The following is a 25,453-nucleotide window of genomic DNA, read 5'->3' as shown; positions in this document are numbered from 1 at the left end:
CCTCTTGCCTGGATTTAAAGATGTGCTATAAGGACACAATTGGCTAGTAATAAACTCTCAAGGTCCGAGATTGCTGAACAGAAATATTATGCACATTTGTCCTGTACAGTTGCTTTCGTGATCGGTTTATCATGAACACATTAATGTTTTGCAGTTAGAACACCAGGGAATAAACTACCAGCAATGAGCAACTCCCAGCTGAGCAGTAAAGGTTGAGGTTAAGCGGTCATACCTCAGACTGAGGAGGAAGCAAGCAAGACGCTTTTTTGTTAGCTAGTACATGTAGTGCAATGCGGCTTTGCTATGGCTCGCGTATTTGCACTATAAGCTGGTATCACTGAAAAGCTATTCAAAAACCACACCCCACATAAGACTTTGCTATCTTATAAGCTGTTTTGTTTCATTTTGTTCAATTTGGGACCTGCAACCAGCAATGGTGACTGAAATGGTGGCGAAGAGAGGTTTACTTATTAATTATTGTGATAGGGACTGTCTCAAAATTATCTTTCTTTTCAAAAGTGCAATTTGGTACGACGTGTAATAAATATAATTCTTATTTTCAAGAGTGCAATGTCATTTAGTGATTCTGAAATTCTGAGACTGTCTTTACCACAGCCCGTGCCAAAAGATAGCCAGCAGACTAGAATTTTATGCTAGTAGCACTTTTTGGTTCACATACATGTAACTTGAAATGTTTCCCGCTGCCCGTTTTATGTCCTTAGCCTAGAAAGGAGGGAAGATAATTTATGCATGATTTTTACAAATCAAACACTTAGAAAAGCACTTGATATACATGTTACAACAAATAGGCACAGTGGGAGTTGCTCAGAGCTGAATTCAATTTCAATCAATATTGCTGATACATTTTGTCTCTGTTATTACTAATAAGTTTTCGACACTTGAAACTCAACTCACCATTGAAGATTTGTATTTTCTAACAGTAACTTGTCTGGTCTGGGAATCTGCAAAGTACAAGAAAACATAGCTTAGGACATAACATAAGGTTAATGCAAAGAAGGCACTTGATTAGATGAAATCCCCACATTGCCTTAAAAAATACAAGGTGTGCACAAAATACCACCCCATATGCAGGTTACCACAGATACAATCATTGCAGTAACTATAATAAAAGCTCATCTGTGTTGGTAGTAATCATACTTTCATCCAACACTAAGGTATTCACGGATCGAATTTTCGATGACCACTGTCGCCTTCTTCAGGATCAATAATGACCAATCACAATTATATAGCAGTAACTGTTGTCAAGGTACTGGCTACATGCTACATGCTATATTATTTTTTGGTACCTGTACATTGTATATTGAAAATGATAGATGAAGAATTGAAATGGAAACTAAAGAAGCTTGAATCACAATTTGCTAGCCTGATATCCATACTATACTACATTGTACATGTCTGGTTTTGCTCCTGTGAATCTGATTGTTTCTCAGCAGAATATTCGACAAGGGAAGAAATCGGAGGAGCTACATGGAGCTAGAGTTAGTTAAAGTTAAAATCCTCCTACACCATATATATATATATGTATAAGGTGTATAGGGCGGTGCCCATCTCTGTTTCATAGCCCTGGGCCGCACTGTGGTGCAATCACTGCAGCAGGGGGCTAGTCCACTGGCAGTGGAGTGTGTTTAACTTCCATACTGTTTCAGAAGTATGTACCATTTTTATAAAGTCTTTGGTATGACTCAATGCGCCTCTTGTTCAGAGGTGTCCTACATGTACCCGGGGCTTGAACCCGGGCCTTCTGGTCCAAGTAATTTGAACCAGATGTGGCTAGTAACAGAAGCGCAGACCACTACACCACAGGGACACCCCATGGAGCTAGAGTAGGGCGTAAAATCATTACCAGGCTAACGAATGACTGAATAACTCACCAAACTGTTCAAGAACGAAAACGCCCTTCTCAGTGTTGCACTTGCGGATGTCCTTCAGTTCAATGAAGGCCTGGAAAGGTAGGGGAGAAAGCAGTTAGTGCCCGGAAACTCGTTCATAACAGCTAAAAGTAACGCTACCCTCTTTCAAGTTTCCTAAAGTTAAGGGTACGTTAAATCTTCAATTCACATTTTTAGACCAATTCAAATCTATGCTTAAGTGTAAGAAATAAAAGCAAAATTTCAAATGGGGAACAAATTTCCATTCAATAAAATATGATTCATTAGACCATGATGCCAAAGTAAATCTTTAATCTGTTTTCTTTAAAAAAGGTTTAGCGTTATTTGAACTTTCCACATTCCACTCTATAGAGTTTATAAATCTGGTCTAAGGCTAGGTAGACATGGCTTTAGTTTTCAAGCCTCCTAAGTTATCACACCAAAGTCTACAGACTACTACTGTAAATTATGAGGATGGCAAAACAGAAAGCCATGCAAAGAATATGTACTACATGTATATTGAGAAAGGCAAAGCAACACTATGGCCCACACAACTATAGAGCGTTTTCACATGACGTCATCACTGTGTCTGCTGCCATGTTTGTGTTCCTATTTGCATTTGTGTGAATCATAGCTCAAGACTTTCCGGACTTTATAGATCTTCTGACCCTCTCAAATAAACATAACTATAACATGTCTACACATAGAAATTAGACTACTCAAAGGATATTTCAAACTTGCAGACAAAACACAAAAATGTTCAAAAAGACGATAAAGTGAAATGCAAATATGGAAACCAACATGGCAGTCAGCACCTGCCTGCTTCACTAAATTATGGAAAGTGAGTCAAAACACTCTACGTGAGAAAGAAAAAAAGGTGCATTTGTTAAGATGGATTATACAACGAACACACAATGCAACCACACACGTTATCACTCAAAACCTACGGGCATGCCAAACCCTGTTAGATAGAGATCACATGCTTAAGGAGGTACTACAGAGTATATCTAAGTTGCTGTTAAGTGAATGTTCAACGATATCTTCTGTACTAAGCAATGCAAGCAAGCAGTTTCACTCAACTCGGGCACCTGTCAGGGCTGGACAATCAAAATTCATTATAATTTGTGAGAAATTCCGTCATTAAATACCTTTAATCTAGCAACATAATGGTGGCAAGAATTTGTACCATTTTCTTAAAAGTTTCAGAGTAATTTAACTATTTTTAACACCCGAGCCACCAATTTTCTATTGCACACGTCAGGCTGATTAGAAGCTAGGAGACCCGCGTAGGTCACAGCTTCATGTAACAGTATGTGCTGACTCAGGGCAATGCAAGAAAATGCATCGGGAGATTCAATCCCTCCAAAAAGAAAACAACAAAATGCAAGATAATGACAGAAAAAAATTGCATGAAATTTCGACCAGTGTTTTTTGGTAGAGGTGGATGATGTTTTATTTTAGTTTTCTTAATCCCCCCCCCCCCCTTTGATTTTTCCTATTCCAAAGTGAATATTTTCTATGAAACTTAGGCTCTAGATTTCCAGCCCTGACAGACCCCAGTCCTACTGATACTTTAAGCATGATGGCACTGAATGTATACCTCCAGCTCCTATAGAAGCATGTCGGGAGAGAAAGGAGAAAGAGGTTAGGGTCTGGGAGGGTGGGTTTGGGGGGCTTCACAATGCTACTTGACACAGAGGGTCTGCATGGGGTTTATCACAACCTCTCAATTGGTGAATTTCGTAATTTGTGGTCATATTTTTCTTGTTGGTACTTTCCTTGCCTTTAATTTATAGTTTGGATTTGAGAGATGACTGCGTCGCTGGTAGATCCCCCATGCAGACCCTTGCAGTTTGTACAGTGGGGTGGACGGGGATGCGGCAATGACATACGAGCACCATCTCACAAGGTTTGGCACAGGTGAAGCATGTCCTGTGTGAAATGTGGCCTTTCAGGCTTGCAACATGCAACATATTGCTACAGTACTAGAGTAAGTGTAACTTTTACAGTCATCTTCCTTAATTTATAACTTCTTTAAATGTTTACTTATAGATGTGTCAAAAGCTCTTATTTGTTCTAAATTCTGTAGCAATGAATAGACACTTCTGCACTTACTGCTTGCCAATGATGCGTAATATCAAATACTATTAGATATTATCATTGGTTGTTTCCATACAAAAATATGACTGTATTAGCTAGAATGATAAGTTCTTTGCTTCACAAAGTCTATTCTCTGAAACTCTAGAATTTAAATCAGGGCATGACTTAAACCAAACCAAACAATTGTTACTACTTCATACCCAATGCAACATACTTCAGGAGAACAGAACATCGTCATGACTCTAGCATTTTAAGGCTAGCCCCGAGGCTGAGATTTCTGCAGTTTAGACAGTCATACATGCAGCCAGATTTGTTTGAACTGAAGATGATCCCTGTATTATACAGAAGTAGCGAATGAGGTAAAATCCAGGATCTTGTCAACTTGGTTGTTGTGGATGGAAGTGTCAGGAAGAGCCGTGAAAGGTGGAAAAGACAGAGTGAGTGAGAGAGAAAGAGAGAGAGAAAGAGAATGGGCAAGAGAGAAAAGCAGCGATGAGAAACCAGGAGACCTGATGAGAAGAAGTCACTATCACAAGCAGACGGCGGGATGGACATCCACAATGGTGTGTGGCACCAGACATCAGCCTTTCTTGGAACAAAAAGCACTCATAAAATCAAAGAATTTCTTGCTCGTTTTTGCCTTTTCTAATATTGTTACAATAACGTTATAATTTTGGTGGTTACAGGAAGCAATGACCAATTTGTCTGCAACATCAAGATCTGATATTTTGCTGTTGCTTAACCTTCTCCCTGCTGCCTAATAGGGAATTGGGTGCCAAGTGGCTCCATCAGTGTGCTAAAGGTTAAGCGTAGGTCATAAATAAACCCCAAAAGTCAAGAAAAATTGCTTTTGAAGACACACGTCAAGCAATGACATCTCAAAAGAAGGGGAAAAGGGAAAAATGACTGTAACTGAAAGAAACCATAGGTCGATATTTCGAGGAATTAAATTTTCACAGTTTCTGAAAGGTGATGTCTGGTTACACACAAGCTGCAATGGAATCGTCTATGATAATGTAAGCAAGCTTGTGGGAGAAAAACATGTATCAAAATGAATTGCCATTCAATGATGCTTAACTCATGCAGAACAAGCAAAAACACCAGGGCTCAAAATTCCCTCAAGTTCGAAGTCAAGGCAAACTGCCTCTTCAACACCAATTAAGAAATTACAAAAAAATAATCAGCACTACCAAACCTATTTCATCAACTTTATCCTAACACTTGCAACATTATTGTTGAAAAAGGGTCACTTTCGGCATAAGCTTAATGCAACAAAAAGAAAATAATTGGGTTGTTTCACATATTTGTAAAAGAAAAATATGATATACAACAGTTTTAAAATGAGTTGAGTCGAACATGAATTCAAAAACAATCCAGGACTTTTAATAACATACACATATCGAACAGAATGATGCAACAAAAGAAATGGTAAAGGCATTTCATTACAAAGCTTGTAATCATTTCCTTGGCAAAGGCACATACGTATACCAATTATTGTACAAGTTATGTTCAAGCAGACATCTCTAGAGCATGAATTTTGAACCCTGTGCTTGCAATTGCATAAACCATTCTGGCATAGAAGGGTAAATGGAGATAGGGAAATGTATCAATGACATCCGGTCAATAGTCTTGTATTACATGTGTCTGACCATCCAAAGAAGTCTAGCGTAATGAAAATTACCAATATAATTAATTCAGAAAAAAAGTCTTAATAGTCATATGGCACCACACAGTATATAGGCACAGTTACATTTGGGATCACTTGTTTTGATAAAAGTCAACAATTTCTTTACACAAAAACATCTAGATCTTTAAAAAAATGTGTTGCCATCTTGCACAATTTTCCTAATGAATCATCTAGTACTCATTTTAATTATAATTTTAAACCCTGATTAAAAAATTGTCACTTAAAACATTGAAAAAAATTGATTTTTCATCTTGCCCAGTAGAAGAAAAAAAAAGAAAACCAAAACTAAGATTTTGAGGGAAAAAAAAACCTTGAGGAAAAAATGTCTGGTTTGCTTCCCAATTACTAAATCTTGACAGTTACGATGGAAAAACTGCTGATCTGCTCTTACCTTAACAGCTGAACGGCCCTTCCCTCGTTATTGCAAGGGAACAAGGAGGAGGGCAGCGTTTTATTTAGAGCACAGGCAACTCACGTAGGAGGCCAGGTTGTCACTTCACAGCATGATACTTTTAATCATTAGGCACCCTTTCCATGGATGTAGCTTGTTCAGCAACCAAAATTGGAGGAATTTTGTATGGACTATCACTTTGTTAACTGAAATATGAGCTGTGATGCAAAAGTTTGATTTGAAAGACAACAAAACATACAAAATTTACAAAATACAATTCTTTATCAATGAACTTCGTTTGAACTTCAGATTGAGATATTTGGTTGCTCGACGGTCCTTCAACAGCTGCAGCCTCAGTGGAAAGAGAGCATTACGTAGAAAATCACTCACAATTTAGAGCACCATTTGACTTAGACCGACAAGTTTTTCCATGAAGAAGCTCATATACCTTGTGAGCTTTACCAAGACATTAAGTTGTATTTTAGAGAAACTGTGTCCCCTCACTGCAGAGCGGAACAGAACAAATTTGAAATTGAATTTGGACTCCATATCATGCCATGAGACAATCCTAATACCTCCTATATCCCTGCACACCAACTGCTTTAAATCCAAACACTCTTGAAGACTCTTATCCAGCACCAGTTGGTTTGGGCAACTGGTACCAACTTCAACACTTCAAAAGCTCAAGTGCAATCCAGCCACCATGTACCCCTCTTTGCCAACACATGTCATGACACTAGGTACCGACTACAGACCTTTCTATGTACCCTCCAGTTTTGGGCAACGAATATCTGGTGGAAGTGCAGAGAAATGCAGTCCCTTAGAACTTAGCAGACAGCAGAAATAAGGTGAAGCTAGAAGGGTAAAACTCTCCAACATTTCAATGTGTCCCTCTATATAGTCCAGGTGTGAAAATAGTGAAAAACACAAAATCTACACAATCATTCAATCATATAGCTTTGAAGTTTTCACAAAACGGTCACAGTAATTTTGCCTGGCAGAGCTTGTTGGAAATGCCTGCAACATATTCACAATTTTCCCTCATAATCATCAACATGTTGAGGGTGTTAACAACAGCTGTAAATATTTTTATGTTGATTTACAAACGTTTTCCTTTAATATTTGCATTCAAAGGTAACTTAGGTCTGCCTATCTCGCACTTCTCTTAATAATTTTCTCTTCCTGCTTTGGTCCAATCCAAGTACATGTAAGCTTCATAGTCACCAAGTACATTGCAATCCCAATTAAACCTCAAAAGTGTGGAATTTGTAAACAAGTGGTAGAATTGACCAAATAAGAAATTAGGTACATGATTGTATAGATTAAGGTAATATTATCTAACAATTCAAAAAGCAGAATTCATGAGATATCCAAATTGACTACAATTTTTTCTCACTCTTTTGTGGTTCAGTTGGATTGTTGGCAATACAAAAAAACAAAACCTCATTTTCTTCCACAATTCGTAACATCAATATGTAAAAGTGTCAAGGCATACACTCAACAGCAATGCTAAAGCAACCAAAATCTAATACATGTTTTGTGACAATCATTTTTCCCTCTAAGTTAGTAATTATTTTCTGACACAGGCCCTTCTCTCAACATCTTCTGATCATAAATACCTGACTTGTATATCTAACAGTCACATCAACGTACAAGTAACAATAATTTTGTTCTTAAGTTTTTACACCTTCCTAAGATTACGTAGGATTATAAGACAGCATTCAACGCACCTGGGTGTGGATAAACTTGAGGTTGATGCCTTCGAGCGTGACCTGCAGCAGGCCCCCCTCCCCCGTCTGCATGTCCTGGATGGGGAACTCTCCTCCCAACTCTGGACCTGGGCAGTTCCACAACACTTTCCAATTAGCACAAATTAACAGCAGCAGTTTAACTGCAGTATCCATTATTTGATTATACTGCTGCTGCGGTCCCTGACACAGGGGTGGGCAGCAGTCGGCTAGTCTTCACACTGCGCATTAACAAGGTAACAGAGAATTTCTGGATATTTCTAAGATGGATATAAAAAGATGATGATGTTGGTTGTCAATGTGAACTGCAGCTTGCGCGATGAAGAGGAACTTCATGTAACTTGTTAAGAGTATTGCTTTTCAGGCCATCAATAACTGTACCTGCTTCGGCCTGCAACGGCCACTACAGGAACTCTTTCCCATTTATGTAAAGGTCACATTTTCATACCAGGGCCTGGCCCGACTGTTTGCATAAATGCATAAATTAAACAATTCATATCAAGACTATACACAAATGATGCTCATGATTAATTCAAGTTTTGTTGTCTTTCATATCATACTACTTTCCGTTCCAGCAAACTGCCCAGCAGGGCCCTGGTTTGGGAATTGTGACCTAATAACATGTCATTGACATTGTATAAAACCTTGTTGTTCAAGGATCCTACCACCGCAAAATCACTCCAAGGATCCCAAGGAAAAACACCCTACCACCGTAAAACCCCTCCTAGGATCCCAGCAAAGTTCAAGTTATGCCTCCTGTTAAATGTTACAGAAACATGGCTGTCCAGTTGCTTGCAGTTCCATCAAGGAGGATAAAACTGAATGAAGACTTTCTTTTCAAGTCTCCTTAAGTTTAAGCCCACCACCTTGCTACAAAGATGCAGGGTTCGTGAGTAACTGACCATCCTTCCTCCTCGTGTGCACATCTTCCATAGGCAGCTCCCCTATCAGCCTGGCTAGAAGGCTGTACCCTAGACACGCCAAGTTTACGGGTCAATCAACTTTGCCAATTAAAACAAGGATAATTTCCTGCATCTTCTATAATTACAGTTCCAAGATTTGTTGATTGGAATAAAGGGACTTTTTAGGGCATACTTGTTGCAGAAGCCACTGACAGCACTTACCGCAGGTGCAAGTCGTTCCAAATTGTGGCAAGAAACAATGAACGGAGTGAAGTTATTTTTTTCTGTCAAGAACAGATTCAGTGCTTTAGTGGATTAGTCAGGAAAACACCGAAGGATTCCCATTTCAAGGGCAAGGAAGTAGGAAAAATTACGGTTCTATAAATTTTGTTATCAATAACTACATGTACACCATTCTTGTTATGATTTATAAGAAGTGCAAATGTCTGTTACTAATTAGGCTGTTAGTACCCAAGTGAAGAACAACATAATTTGCCATTCTCCTGATAGTATGTTAAGCCCCATTGTTTGTACTTAAGAGACTACCTTAACTATATGGGAATCAAATTCTTTTTACAGTTAATATTTGCATTTAATGATGGTGTGAAAGACTCAGTTCGATACATGTATTGATTCAACTGAGTTGCTGTTCCCATTCGTTAAGAGCCAACGTCTGTAAGAATCAAACAATAGTGCTCACGGTGTGCTCTAAACTTTGCCAATTTCCATGTTGTCACCGTATAAAAATCTGTCAAAATGGCCCCAAAACTTAATTGGGCTGTTGCCATGGCAACAATTGGTGTTGAACGGAAAGAAATCTATTTTCAGGGGTTGTGGGCCAAGTACTATCTCTGTGCAGAATATAAGCCAAATCGATTTTTTGACCGTGAGCACTATTGTTTGATCCTTACAGACATTGGCTCTTAATAGGGTTGGGTATGATTGAAAAATAAAGAAGAAGTGTCAGACAGTATAGAATAGGACAAATAATGTTCTGAAAATGGATTGTTATATGTAGTTACCTAAAATGGAAAAGGCATCTTAAAAGATACTAGTAGTACATTGAATGAAGGTCCGACTTCCTTACCTGGCTTCTTCCCATTCTGCTTGGCTGCAGCCTTCTCCATACTGTCCTTCACACAGAAGTAAAGCTCCTTGCACTGAGGGGAAACACAATTACAGCAATTTTCAAAAGATATAGCAGTCCTGCAAGAACATGTCCGCATTTGAAGCTCTTACAGGCAACATTGCAGTCAAAGGCTTATTCGGATTATGATAATACTGTTAGTTCTTTATCCTTATACATATATATAGCACACAGAAGTAAATTTACAATTGCATCTATGCTAATAACTATTAAACTAAAGACTTTTTTTTCTGCTCTCAAAGCTAACTTTTCAAGTACATAAAAATTTCCCAATATAGCAATGCACAAAAACTACAATGATCACTTTAAAGGAAGTATGTCAAGCAGGTAGAACATAACATGATGTTTGACTCTTTGGAGAAATTCTCCAGTTGTACTACTACTACTAATGGTATAACGTTACTACTAGTAGTAGTATACATTATCATTATCCAGTATTAACGGCTGCTTGATTTATTTTGTATCACTAAAAACTACCATCATGAGACGAACCTTCTTGGTGTAAAACTTGTTGAGCTGTGTCTGGTTGTCCTTCTTTCTCCAGAGACACAGCACCTTGGTCTTGGGGCAGTAGGTCATGTTGATGAGCTTCTCGTACCACCACCTCTCCTGGATCTGTCCGTTCCCAGTCCTCAGCACAATGGCATCATCACACACCTGGTACAGGGGTAAAAAGGTTACAGAATTCTAAAATATGGCTTACAGAATTCTGCATATGATGTGCAGAATTCTGCACTCTGCAAACAGAATTCTGTACTCTGCAGAATTCTGCAAAGTTCTGCAAAACTGACCAAGTCCCAGGGGACCTACCGATGATACCTATGTAACTTTCATCAAAGACTATATACGTACTCCTGAAAATTGAGTCTCCTACTCAAACTACATGTATGTCTTAATGGTGAAAGTTGTCCAGAATTAGAGTGTCGGTCCGGAATTAAAGTGTTGCCTGTTAGAAGGTAAATAAGAATTTAGGTAGGTCACGGCGACGATGGGTTTCTCACTTAAAAACCCAGGGGCTATGTGCTTCCAGTCTAGAACAAATTAAAGTATTGTCCATTACGGGCTAGACCGTTTTGCTCTGAAAGTTTTTCTCTGATTTTTCTTTAAGAAATATGGTTGGATTTATCTTCAGACATTGGACTAAGCTGAATCCGTGCCTTGTCTCTAGCCATGGTTCAGCGTATCATAACAGTTAAAAGTAGTTCTATAATTGTTTGGAGGACGTAGGAGCAGTTGGTTGTTATCCTCTGTGTCTAGGGCACAGTATTAGAAGGCAGAGCCCAACCCTCTCATTCCACTGCATTTTACCTCCCCAACCAAAGTCAGGTACCCATTTTTACAAGTGCATAATGATAGTCATGTTAAAACCAGCTGAATTCAATGAATGAGAAAAGTCACATCTAGACAGACAACAGGCAACACCACATGGAAACATGAGGAAGTGGATTACGTACCTCCATGAAGAGCAGGTCTCCCCGTGTGTCTGTGCCTGCGTGGACCACAAACGTCTGTTTCCTCATGTACCTGCTGCTGTAGGGCTTCAGGTCGATGTCGTTCCCGTGCTGTTGTTGGAAACATTGAAATTTTCTTTGTTTTATTCCATATATAGACATATGCAGAAATGCATGTGGTATAGCAAGCCCCTTTTTTATATTTTATCTTTATCATGATTGTAATACATTGATGCATTCAACATTTATTCTAGTATAACACAAATTTCGCTGCCTGGTGGACCTAGGGCTGTCTCCAAATCATCTTTTGGAAGACCAGGTTGTTGATTTTCATGGTTGAATCTGTCATTTTAAGCTTACAAAGATACATTTTCATCAATTATTTGTCAAGAAGTTCAGATTTTTTGGATGGATGGGGTAAAATTTTTGTCTGTCCCAACAAGCAAATTTCCATCCCAGGATGGAGGGACGGGTCCTGGAGACAGCCCCGATGTTTTGTAGGATTGAATATAATAAATAATGAACTACAGACCTTTTTTTTTTAATAACCTCGAGAATCTTACATCAAGTTGTGTTTTCCTTTTCCCCTGTTGTAGGGACATTTTCAAGGGGCTTCCCAACAAGCAAATTGGGATGGAGGAGGGATGGAGGGATGGGTCATGGAGATAGCCCTGATGGTCAGTTAAGGCTAAAAATATATATTTTTAATGTTTGTGCCCAGGGTCATCTGAAAAGCAGATCCGTGGATCTGAGATGTCCCCTGGTAAAATAAATAAAATTGAAAATTGAATCAAAGCGCTCCTCACCAAGTTGTTGATCTGGTCGAGCACATCCATGACGTCCTGACTGTACAGCAGGCCGATGTGGGACTTCCCCAGCAGCCTCCTGATCTTCCTGCGACATTCGTTCTTACTCACCTGGAAAACAGTAAAAAGACATTTCATTCAGGTACAGTGCTGAAGAAATCTGTATTTCTGTATCCATATAGTCTTTGGCGTAATATGCCAGCTCCGCAGGCGCACGGCGCAGCAGAAGCTGATTGTATGACATGGTAAGGTCCAATTCATATTCAGGCTTATTTCCAAATCAAGACTTCAAGAACACTAACATCATGATCCAGTAGATGTAATTAAAACACAGGAAGAAAGCCAAGGGCCAAATGATGCAGAAGTTTTTTGTTCTAGCATCTCACTCCACTTTCCTTGGTTTGTTATGCCACCATGCCAAAAAACCTGAAAGCTGAATCTATGTGACTCCATGTTGTGGTGTAGCTACAAACTTTTGCTTCTTTTCGACTGTATCACTGTTAACTAGCGATTTCATAGTCACATAATCGTGTAAAACTAAAATCAATAAGTAAAGTTCTTGACTAAAGATGCCTCCTGATGTATTTGTACTTTTGCTACCTAACCTGACAAAGCCATCCTACACATCTGTATGGAGACCGAGTCATGACATACACACCTGCATGGAGACCATGTATGCTACCAGGTTGAACAACTGAGTTGACAGGAGTTTGTCCTCGTCTTCCTCCAGACGTTTTCTGTCCTCAGCACTCATGGCCTTGTACCTGGGGAGACATGCATAAAATGAAACATCTGACTTGAATTCAAGATGATCATATCCTTATGATTTTTTAGTCTTTTGAAGTCAGTTGATAGTTGAAATCATAGTTGTATCAGATATATGTGCTACAGAAAGATACCGGCCTACCCATTGAGGCATTGGAGAAAGCAATGGAGGACAAACGATTCTGGGCTGACAGAGTGGTTCGAGTGGCAGAGGAAGACTGGCACTCGACATAAGTCAAGTAAGTCAAGTCATAGTTGTATTTCTGCTCTGTCAATTACGCTTGATAGCCACAAACGTCAGCCAATTGCGTCTGTCAGCAAATAACTACCGTCTGACCCACCTGTCAATCATGTTGGCTGGAGCCTGGTCCATGCCCACCAGCTCCCTCTCCTGTGCCACCAGGTCCAGGAACCCGTCCTCCCAGAACTGCATGTTCTCCCACAGCGCAGTCCTAACTAACTAACTAACTAACTAACGACCGTCTGACCGACCTGTCAATCATGTCGGCGGGAGCCTGGTCCATGCCCACCAGCTCCCTCTCCTGCGCCACCAGGTCCAGGAACCCGTCCTCCCAGAACTGCATGTTCTCCCACAGCGCAGTCCTAACTAACTAACTAACTAACTAACTAACTACCGCCTGACTGACCTGTCAATCATGTCGGCCGGAGCCTGGTCCATGCCCACCAGTTCCCTCTCCTGTGCCACCAGGTCCAGGAACCCGTCCTCCCAGAACTGCATGTTCTCCCACAGCGCAGTCCTAACTAACTAACTAACTAACTAACTAACTACCGTCTGACCGACCTGTCAATCATGTCAGCCGGACCCTGGTCCATGCCCACCAGTTCCCTCTCCTGTGCCACCAGGTCCAGGAACCCGTCCTCCCAGAACTGCATGTTCTCCCACAGCGCAGACCAAACCAACTAACTAACTAACTAACTAACGACCGTCTGACTGACCTGTCAATCATGTCGGCCGGACCCTGGTCCATGCCCACCAGCTCCCTCTCCTGTGCCACCAGGTCCAGGTACCCGTCCTCCCAGAACTGCATGTTCTCCCACAGCGCAGACCTCTCCTTTCCTGAAAGGTAGGACGGTTACCAGCGTTGCCATGACAACAAACTTTTGCACCAAAATATAGGATAATATTGAAAACAAGCATCCAGTTATAACGTGTCATGTTTTGAGCCAAGATTGAAATTTTAAACATAGATGAACACTCAGATGTTTATTTTATTTTTTCATTTCAAATTTTATACCTGATGCCACTTACAAGTGTAAAACTGGTCATACTCAATGCATTGTACTCTAAATTTGCAAAAAATATGAGGTGTACAATATCAGCAATTGCCAGCTGCCTGTGCATTGTTAAATAAAAATGAAGTCAATACACATTGCATTTTTCTCTCTTTCTCAACATGAAACATGTAAGTGCTCATGCATTTTCTCAATGACATACAAATTCCATTCCATTGAAAGCAGCGTAAACTTAAATATGTGATGTCAAGTTACTTTCAGATAACAATCTTAGCTCAACACCATGTAGCCTGATCAAAACAACATGCCTTTGAATACAGGGCATGCATTGGTGCATAAACACACACATGTAGCACTGTTAAAAACCACTTGGTAAGAAAGCCGCTTCTTCAGACGGAGTGCATTCCAACCCTGCATGCTCTGAGTCTGATGCTGACAGTGACTCTTGCATTACTCAGGTGAGGATTATTTAGTACACAGGACCAAAGACGACAAGTCCGCATCCGTGCACCCTGTCAGAGTAAAACTTGCCACGAGGGGTGAGGGCACGAGTATCTGAATTTGTATAGTCCCTGTTTTGCCGTGATGTTGTTGCTTCACTCTAAGAAAACCATCTTGACCAGTATCATAAGATTTGGGTGGCCAGGTTTGACTGAAGTGCATAATACATACATGCATTTCAATTTTGTTTGTGCCCATCTACTAACATCTACTTGTAATGAGACTTAAATTTGAATTTTTTGTGTGCTCTGTAAGCTAGTGCACAGACAGAAATTCAAGATAGCCCTGAAAGGCTGATAGACCTCTATATAGTCCTGCTCACGCAGCAAAGGACCCCCTATTTCAGCACCAAGGACATTGACTACAAACAGAGCTTCCCTCTACTCCAGCCATCCACCGAATCTTGGAGCATTATGATACATGAGGCCACACCAATTTAATTTCTTGGTTAACAGAATTTAAAAAAAATGCTAGATTGGAAAATCAACATGAAAACAGAATCTCAGAGGAAAGTTTGTATTTTGATGCACACAGTTTCAAGGAGTGAACAGGGTCAGGTGCAAGTTTTCACCCCAGCCTTCTGTTTTAATGTACTACATACTAAAATTATTTTTTGAAATCTGTTAATCAAGAAATTAATTTGGTGTGGCCTAAGAGTTGATATGTAAACAATGCGACAACTCAGAGGCTCATTCACCCCTGGTAGTTTTACTTTGACATGTGCACACCTTTACAATCTACCACAATGACGTGGACAGTAGATAGATATAGACCTACACAAACGTATATACAAGTGAGCCTGTATGTCACTATGTATTTACCATTGCCCCACACAGTCTGAGAGACTGTTTGCTGTATGTCTGACACAGTGGCAATGCCTGTCATGCCAACCGACTTGACAAAAGGCACTAGGAAACACAATACACAACATCAAACACACTGCAGGTTATGCCACACTGATTCAGATACTCGCTGCACAGGTTTCTCTAAAGTTTGTCGAAGTTGACTGTGGTGGAGAATAATGGAGACCTCTTTGATCAAAATTACTCGTTATATTTTAGAATTTTCTAAATATGCCTCAAAAATCGAACTGTACAAATCATCATTGTATAGGAACCATTGAGTAGTGGGAGGTTGATGAGTATCAACGTACTAAGAAAACAAAAAGAAAACATTTTTTTTTACATTTTTCAATACAATCAGAAAATGCTCCATGAACAATATCAATATTCAGCTAGATTGTATAGCTGATGGTCCTTCTTTTCATACTTTTGAAGAAAAAACAACAACAGTGGCTTGAAATCTGTGAAGCGGGTAAAAGTATCCGTGTGGCCATGGCAAAAATTTGCTAAACCCCAACTTAGTTCAGCCTGCTGTCATGCTTCAGTTAGCAAAATCAGGAAACAGCTAAATCCCCCAAAAAAATGCATGCCTACAGATACATGTATATTGCAAATTCACTACTCAAATGACCTTCGAAACAGAAATAAGTAACACAGACCATGCATTATGATGGCTTATGCTAATGTTGTCTATCATCTTTACAACAAGAGATAGACTGGAACTTTGTTTTTTATTTCTTTTCCTCTTCAACAATGCTAACTTTTGCTGTAGGTTTCCAGCAAATCCTTCTTCACTTCCTTCTCCTATAAACAGAGTGACACTTCCTTTTCACTGCACCTCCATCAGAGTCATTTAAGGGGGTGGTGAACATAGTGAAATGACATGAAATAAGGCCCCATGATTATACATGCATGTTATTGGTAAGCCATCAAAAGGCACTGTCTAATCATTCAGTTTTGAAGGCCAAGTTTAAGAACACCACAGCACAACAGTGGACCCAGTCAGTGCACAGGACAGGCAACAATATGCACAACTTATGAGAACAAACACCACAGACTGCTGCAATCAGACAATGCCAGACTGAGAGTAGAAAATAAAATAAGGACTGGGGGAATGAGCAACCATGCAACAACTCAATGTTATAACAACTGCACAAGGATAGGGAAGATGAGAGTGAGCAAGAACTGTAAACAACTTTCAACAATTACAAGAATATTCCTCAAACAGTGACTTAAAAGGGTAGCGAAATACGCACCTCCAAATTTTCAACGTCTTCGGTACGTCTTGTTCACGGAGTGACCTAGTCTCGCGAATTTGGAGGTGCGTATTTCGCTACCCTTTTACATGTAAGTCACTGTTTGAGGAATATTCTTGTAACTGTTATTATACGTGACTGATGAACCTCTAACTTCAACGACAACTTTCAACAAAGATTTTTAATAACACCTATGCAAAAGATTGTGAGAATGCTCAATTTTCCAACATTTATCTTTCACTGTGTGAGAACAGAGAAGAATATAGTATCACTGTACGCACTGTGAAGGCCAATTTTCAAAACCACTACCGGTAAATTGAAAAAAAAATATCTTGCAATAGGACCGAATATCACTGCAGCAACACAACTGTTCAACGCAGTAGAAACATCTGGACAGTTGAGGCTAGTGTCAGATAAGTGTGTCAAACTATACAAAATTGTTGATAAACTCTAAAGACAGCTAGAATAAAGCAAGAACAGCAACCAAGTCCATGTACTACACAAAGCAACAATTTCATATACCGGTAGTACAACTGAAGTCAACAACTCAACATAAATTCACTTATTCATTAGCTGTTGAACATTTTTTCAACAAGTCCATCAATTTTGTTGTCATTTTGTTTTGCTTTTTTCACCTGGAGGCTCAACATGATATTCTGCCTGCATGGTATGACTCTATCCAAAAACAAACATTAACATTGTTTAGTGAAGATGAACAAGAGAAGTTTTCTCTAAGTCTAGGTATACGAGTATACCAGAGAAAGTACAAAATGTTTATACAAAGGTGTGACAAGTTCACGATAATAATGAAAACAAAGAAGACAGAAAAACTGTATAAGACTGGAGGACATGCTGGTTAATATGCTCTGCCATTAGTGGAAGGATATGGAAAACACCTAGCTAGAACACCCCTACGAATGAACAGTGGTACAGACAACACAGCACGCCACACAAGGACTGTACCATCAGGGGTGAGGATCGTGGGGGTGGAAATTTCACTGTCTTCGTCCCAGAACGGAATCTGGTCCCAGATGCTGGTACGTTCCAGGCCTATGGTATGGCGTTGCCATAGGGACAGAAGTTCCATTTTGTTGCCAAGGCAACGTGATAATCCGTTTTAAGTGTTGAATGGAAGGCATGCAGGGGAAGACAGAGAAGAAACACACACAAAATGGGTTAGGCCACACAGATTAGATACTGTGATCACCACAACCAACTCTTTCTCTCAACAAAAAAATCTATACTGTCTGATGGTCAATGCTGGCCTCTTCTGTTAAAGGCAACCCAAGCAATATTAGGGCTCAAAAATCTGAAAGTCAATTTATCTAGTCCTTTCTATACATGATTAGTGCAAACAACAACATGTAAAGCAACGTCCATGATGCAAAAATTTGACGTTGTGATGTGAGAACTCGGCCGAAGTTATTGTAGGCTTGCAAAACTAAGAGGATCATCATACGGCATGATTTTGCGCGGTTTTAAAATCCTAAAAGTATGAAGTTTTTACACAAATGTGCTAAACAATGTTTAACTTAGTAAATGTCACTACCACAAAAATTTCAGCATTTTTTAGTTCCATTTTATGCCTTAATATTGCTTTGGTTGCCTTTAATTGAGCCCACCCTCTGCCAAATCTTTTGACCAAGCCAAAGCTGATGGTACTTAAATGTTATGAACAATTATCTATCCGGAGTCTCTCCATGCACTTTCATTCCTAACAGTTGTGAGCAACAAGGTACGTAAAGCATTGGACTGAACCAAAGGCATATGACTTGACATGAAGCATGAAAAGGACAACAGATAAGGTAGGTAAGAAACAACAGACAAGGCACTGTGCAGTGAAAAATACCAAAAGCAACAACTACATGACAGTATATATTCAGACAACCTAACAAATGAAAACAAAGCATCTACTAAAAGAAGATTTTTATTTTTTTTAAAGATTCTACTAAAAGAAGATACTGAGTAAAAAAAAAACTATATGCAAACCAAGGCACCAAGAAAGGGAACGGAATACTGGTCACTCCAGGAACTAATTGTAGTAATCATTACCAGACCAATACAATATGATTCAACCTTACAAAACACTGCATAAGTAGGTAGAAACAGATCAATGCAACATACAATACAACACAATATCCATGGCCATAGATTACCAATTTGAAGATAAAGAGCAATAAGGTGACAAAATGTAATACCCAACTGTCAACAAGTAATATTAATAACATTTGCTGGCTTTCCTACCACTAATATGTACAACAATATTGAACTTTTTTCAAGCCATCTAACAGTGATATATACAATGACCATTATGATTGTCATATAATAACTCCACTATAAACCCTAGTCTTCAGAATTCTTCATCAGATACATAAGATTTTCATCACCTTTGGCTTCCGCAGCTCAATGTACATGTGCAGGTTATAGATATGACTACAATACATAAAATTTACAAGTTGTTGTAACAGTATAGTAAGATATGCAACACTAAGAAACAACACTTACCTATGAGTCCCTCAAAGATATAATGCCTCTCGACGCCGTCCTGCGTGGACCCTGCTGTGCTGATCAGGTGACCGTTCCTGTAGCGGAACCCTTTGCTCAGAGTGCTCTTACTGTGCCATGTGGTGGTGGGAGCTCTTCGGCCGGGGGACATTTGCTGGAAATGGGAGAGAGATGATGTTGTTCACGGGTTGCCCCCAGAAATGTCTGGACATGCATAACCCCTGCTTCTTCTAATGGGTTAGTTAGTCAGGCTTGTCTCGAACATTGATGTTTCTGACTTAGGGTGAAGAGATGCTGCTACAGTAACAATTAGTTCAGTGCTTAAATGAGTGGCCCCCTACGGCCTTGCACTGAGCAAGTTTGTTAAAAAAAAATCTTGCACTTAGAACAAAAATACTATACACAAGATGATTGGTTAAAATATACTCAAAGGCCAAAGTGTAAATCATTGTCGGACTAGGTTGTTCAGGCTCTGATACAAGTGTTTAAAGAATTCTTTAACATTACTTTGACTTATAGTGCGTCCAGCATACTTCCTTGTAGGTCTTCCAAACATTCTTACAAAGATTCCATTGAAGGGCTCTTTGGAAGACTACAATACATTTATGGTAGATATACTAGAAGTCATTTAAAACAATAAGGTTGTAACTAGCAGAGAGCACCTAACCTCAAATTACTCTCAATTAGGCGACCAACTTTTCCTTTTCTGTTGCTGTATTGAATCATATTTTCCTTCTCTTGTATACATGGCGTTCTCTGTGTGGTAATCTATTAAGGCATGTAAAATATGTTTTACTAAGTCCTTCATTTTTATGTTCTTCACTACTGGCTTTTTTCAACATATTCTCCATTTCCTCGGCAGTGCTTACCCCTCCTGTTCTCTCGATCTCGCTGTCTGACACGGCTGCCCGGATGGAGTGGTGGTTGATTCTCTGTGGCCACAGGTTCTCATTGCTGGCTGTGCTGTAGTCACTGTCATTAGCAAGAGTCTCTGAACTGTGAGCACATCAATAATGGCAGACATTTCAACTTTTGAATAATCACCTTCAGAAAACGGTGACATTTTTTCTAGCTTCTTCTGTCACAAGTAAAGGACTACTAGAAGTGGAAACAACTACATTGAGACACAAGAACCATACTGTTTAACCTTTAACACATTGAAGTAGCCATTTGGCACCCCATTCTCTATTGGTTACAGAGTAAGGCAGCAGGGAGAGGGTTAAGAGCCGAAAGCTTTGTGGTTGCTGTGGTTTACATATGACAAAGTATATACTATGCATGTATGGTCATATCATATGTTCAATCACATATACTAGCTGAAACTAAAATTATGTATTTCCAGTGCTTGAACTACATTCTGTATCTTCTACAGGTTACAAGCTAAATTCAATCTCATTCAACATTATTTGTCCTCTTTATCCAGGTGAAGTATTTACAAAGTCATAGTCATGGCCATGATGAAAACAACCAACAGAGTTTTTGATAGGAAAGCTTACCTGTTGCTAACAAGAGTACTGGACTCTGACACTGTATCAGAGTCCACACTGTTGTTTTTGTTCATTTTTCTTCTCTGCTTGATGTAAAGCAGGTCCTCTGCTGACTTGATGTCTTCATCAATACCCTCTGTTGGAAAATAAAACACAACCTTTCTAAAACTACTGACAGTGTACAAAATCATTCAAATTTGAATAGATGAAGATCGAAAACTTTGAAAGCCCTTGTGATATAAATTTTGCATCAGTTAATATCAAGACTAAGATGCTTTATTTTAACGTTTTTGATTATAATTTTGGAAAATCTTAACCTTTTTCACAGTCATAGTTGCTTGACCGTCATGAATTCTATCTTTGATGTACTCTGGGTCTTTCAAGTATGATTCTGATGTGTCCATCCAAAAAATCAAGGCAACTTGCATTAATAGAACATCCCAAAAATTCCTCAGCACCCTTCCGTACTACTTTAAACAATGCAAACGAATTTCAAACCAAATCTGCAGGTGCAGTCAACCCTTAGACTATTTATTGAGGGGAGATGACAAGCGCCACCTACCCGCCCCTTCGATGATGCTCTCCCTGTCCGACTCCTTGTCCTCACCAGATGTTGACCCATCAGGTTTTTCAACAACTTCAAAACCGTCACTCCCTGAAAAAATGTTGTATTAATGTCAAAAAATGTACATTTTGTATCAATGTAACATTAGCATACAAAAATAACACGCAGTTACATGGTATATCCATTCACATCATTCTGCTCTGCAAACCCTCGATACATATCCGTCTAACTTGCTAGCAATCTTAGTGAATTTTAAGAGCAAAATAGTCTCTGCCTGTCCATATCACAGAGCTAGAAATGATGCTAACTTCATTTTTATGTTATACATTTCAACAAAATGACCAGGACACAATCTTGGAGAACTGATTCTCAACTTGTCACATATTTGTGTACCTGTTAGTCCAAACAAGGTGAACAATAGATTTTGAAATGTTACTTAACTAAGCATCATGTCTCTAAAAAAATTATTACCGGTAACCTTTTTAAGTATTCCATATCAGTGTAAAATATATTAATTGCAAATCATTCCTTATGTATTTCTATAGTCGCATGGTGACAGCTAACAGTTAAGTGACTTGACTTTGACTTTATTTGGATCTACAATTAGCTAGGTGTCAGCCTATCATCATATCATAAGAATACATCGGTGCCTTCTGAGAAAAACTTTCACATTAACGATCGAGTAAGAAACCAAATCAACAAGATCATATGATGCCAATACTGAGCACATCCTTTTCCTCATGAATAAAGCAATGGGTGTACCGATGACATGATGCGGTGCTAGATGAACAACAGGAGATGCATGTACACAAAGAGCAAATGTTCATAATCACCATGTACAGAAACTTTGAGTCATAGGCTAGTATAAGACCAGAATGCCTATTACATTCAAATTCTCCCCAAACTGCCTATTATAGTATGTCATAGTGAGTGACAACTGTCTAGTACCATGCATTGATTTCCAGGACTTACTCAACATATGTACAATAGCTACAATATCAGCACCAAGGACAAACTTTCTGTGGAATGCTTTACCAGTATGGGAAATGCAGCAGCACTTTTCCCCCAAAGTTACCTTTATCATTCCATTGTTATCTAGAAATGATCTTTACCCTTGTGTGATTTATACTATGATTTATCTATCATAGCATTCAAACTATGGAAAAAAACACTGTCACTAGCTGAGCAACGTTACTACTCTATACACCGTTTGGAGCACAGAGACACCTACCTACATTGTATATATCGACTTCACTCACCTTTGTTTACTACATACAATCTTCACAGTACATGACAGTGTACATGTGTTGCATCCAGAGGCTGTTTTCTCCAAATCCCACATACAATTATATCATTTAAAGAATTATACTGTCATGCCACAACGATATAGCCGTTTGATAAAATGTTGTGCATATTTGAAATCATGCAAGATGAACTATTTCGAAATCATCTGGAGGGGGGATTATAGTTACTGATATCTTTGAGACAATGTTGAAGTTAATACAATTCTCTCCTTGCTTGAGCTGGTAAAGAAAATTCATCATCAAATCCAGTATTCAGCTGCTTGTATTTAAGAGCTCCATCTTTTTTTACAAACACCTTTTGCTGCTTCAGTCTTTAACACTCACCTGGTTTATACCGGTAAGTGGCGGTCCAGATGGGGTCTCGCTGAGCGCGGGAAGATGCTCCCCAATATATGGTTGTTTCCACATCTGACTTGTTTTTCCCTTTAGGCACGCCTTTCAACAAACTACTGACGGCCGAGGCAGCTTTCTGCGGTATCCACGCGCTGCCCCTCATGACTGATTCAGGGAGCCAATGGTCAAGAGTGGGGAGGGAAATGCTTGGTAGTGGAATGAAGGTAGGAGATTCCAAAGCTACAGGTACCGTGGAGTGAGAAAGAAAATTGAATAGTGGAGGAAGTTTCATTTCAGCCACAGAATTTGGAATTCTGATTGTTGAGACCTTATTTTTGTCTTCCTTCTTGCGAGAGACTAACTCATAACAGAAAGTAGGCAGTTGGGTTAAGAGAATTTCTAATGTATTCAACGTAAAAACCATAAACTGAGACCTGAAAGAGTATTAGTCTCCTTTTAGACATATTCTCCCTAGTGTCTCAGACAGAAATAGATTGTAAATTGACGTTAAAGCAGCCCAAATCAGCAAATTTGCAACTTTGGAAACCTCCACCAACAGCTTTGAACCATCCCATGACTAAACAAGACGGGATTGGATGATTGGGTGAAAGGTAAGGAGAGACTGGACCAATCAGGGGTGTTCAGGGTGTTTGCAAGTATAGAAAGAATCAGTAAGGAAACTGGGGCTTTGCTGTGTTCTTGTGTCATGCTGCACCATGCATTTTGGTCTTCATTGACAAAACCTTTTCCAACTTGAAGGCTTTTCATATGTCAAGCCAAATATCAGCACTGTTTTATATTACAATGAGAGACTGTTTTGTTGTAATGTACACACAGAAGGGTTGCAGCAGCTGCAAATGTTTGTGAAGTAGACCAGATCTATGGAATGTACCACGATAAACCTTGAGTTCGTAAACTGACACTAATTTCTAAAAGGACAAAATATTTGGAAGTACAAACCTTTCTCATAGCTGGTGGCCAGTTTTGGCAGGCTCAAAACTCCACTAGTTTTCCAGGCATGGCAGGGAATGATTAGTAGTTGCTCCAATCTTAAGAAACCTCACCCACTTACCTCAACCCAACCACCACTGTGAAGGTATGCACCAATTCCAGCTTAAAGTGAGGGTTAGTAGTGGCCTTTAACAAGCAATATGATACACAGTATCACCATATCAATAAGCTTGAATCCTGCTCAGTATAGAGTGAACCCGTCTGCACATGCATGTAGGTGCTATACAAGGTTAAAAGTTGGCTTAGAGATGGACTATTTGAGAATTCTTGTCCCTAAAGATCCTGAATTTTATCTGAAATATGTGGCACAGAGCACACATATTGGGGATGGACATATCACAACCCGAACTGACCAAAATTCAACATAGTCCATCTTAAAAGGCATCAGCATAGACCTTCCCTTACACCCTGATACAATATGCAGTTTTCTACAGCTACGGTGGGCCACACTCACAGGAATTGCCTGTCCATAGGTGCCAAGCCTTTTTCAGAAACATTCTTTTTCCTGTTTGAGAAAAGAACGTACCAGTTGTAAGTGACTTGGAGACAGAGTTCTTAATTTCTCGGCGAGAAAAAAAAATATCTAAGAAGTACACTTAAACCGTGTGTGTCAAACATCCACCCATTGTTAGAACATAGAAAACAATGTTATGTGCTGACTTGGCAATAGGACAGACAATGACCAGTGATTACAAGTGCAGGCATTGGCTGCAAAAGACAGCCCATAGAATCCGTCCACCACACAGGCACCAGTTAGGGATGCACAGGCCACCCCACAGGTCCTCTCACCTTCCTTCCCAGAATTCCCCTCCATGCCTTTGATTTCATCTTTACGTTTTTCTTTGTTCTTGCGTGATTGCTCGTACGCAGCACGCCATTCTAGCCCGTAGAATTGGAGCAAGGTTGGGAAAGAGAGGAGAGAGAAAGAGCATGAGATAGAAGGGACTTAACATGCTGAATGACACACACAATATGGGGATGTCTGTATGGAACTGTTGCCAAGATTTCAGATCTAATCTCAATGAAGAAATTTTCATGTATGTGGCTCACAATCAATGTAAAAGGAAATTTTGTGGTAACAAATATCTCAAGTTGAAATTCTTTTCCATGAGGAAAAACATGGAAATATTTTTGTGCAAAGCAACTGAAACATCTTTTTTATCCAAGTTTGTTTACTGAAATTCTTTGTTTTTAATTGTGTTTTGAAAGATCAACTGATTTCTCATCAAACGTCCTATTTCCAAGAGTTTCTTACAGCCAGAGAAAAGTAGATTTAATGATTGTTTCTACGACACACAGACATCCTGATTGTGGGGAGTTATGCACATATGGTTAACAAATGGTTATATGCCTTCAGACATGTGGGACGCAGGCTACACACTACACGGGAACAGCATGGTTAGCTTTAACATGGGAATGGAATGTCAGAGTGGAAGAGAAATGGTAGGGTGCCCAGCTGACAGTACAACAATGATATACATTTAGATAATACCACAGCAGCTTTCCACA

The 25,453-nt window shown here is 39.4% G+C and overlaps 1 protein-coding gene across 8 annotated transcripts in view; it reads right to left on the bottom strand.

The window, feature by feature from the left end:
- Positions 1-25,453, bottom strand: part of LOC136429815 (MAP kinase-activating death domain protein-like) — a 57,985-nt gene that overhangs the window by 1,932 nt on the left and 30,600 nt on the right. For 2 of the 8 annotated variants that reach the window (XM_066419800.1, XM_066419803.1), the window contains exons 22-36: positions 24,399-24,449; positions 22,925-23,173; positions 21,294-21,386; positions 20,741-20,867; positions 20,114-20,240; positions 19,245-19,398; positions 13,844-13,964; positions 12,780-12,885; positions 12,122-12,232; positions 11,319-11,426; positions 10,357-10,521; positions 9,805-9,877; positions 7,798-7,904; positions 1,893-1,962; positions 916-962 (exon numbers count right to left, since the gene is read on the bottom strand). In XM_066419800.1, the coding sequence (XP_066275897.1) occupies positions 916-962; positions 1,893-1,962; positions 7,798-7,904; positions 9,805-9,877; positions 10,357-10,521; positions 11,319-11,426; positions 12,122-12,232; positions 12,780-12,885; positions 13,844-13,964; positions 19,245-19,398; positions 20,114-20,240; positions 20,741-20,867; positions 21,294-21,386; positions 22,925-23,173; positions 24,399-24,449 (1,709 nt within the window). Of the gene's footprint in view, positions 1-915; positions 963-1,892; positions 1,963-7,797; positions 7,905-8,717; positions 8,787-9,804; positions 9,878-10,356; positions 10,522-11,318; positions 11,427-12,121; positions 12,233-12,779; positions 12,886-13,843; positions 13,965-15,462; positions 15,550-17,702; positions 17,790-19,244; positions 19,399-20,113; positions 20,241-20,740; positions 20,868-21,293; positions 21,387-22,924; positions 23,174-24,398; positions 24,450-24,733; positions 24,824-25,453 lie in introns of all 8 variants that reach the window. The other 6 variants (XM_066419794.1, XM_066419797.1, XM_066419795.1 and 3 more) reach the window with 6 other exon arrangements.

The sequence above is a fragment of the Branchiostoma lanceolatum genome, chromosome 3 (assembly GCF_035083965.1).
Source record: "Branchiostoma lanceolatum isolate klBraLanc5 chromosome 3, klBraLanc5.hap2, whole genome shotgun sequence".
Taxonomy (NCBI): domain Eukaryota; kingdom Metazoa; phylum Chordata; class Leptocardii; order Amphioxiformes; family Branchiostomatidae; genus Branchiostoma; species Branchiostoma lanceolatum.
Note: the sequence above shows the minus strand (reverse complement) of the source record. Positions and strands in the feature narration are given on the sequence as shown.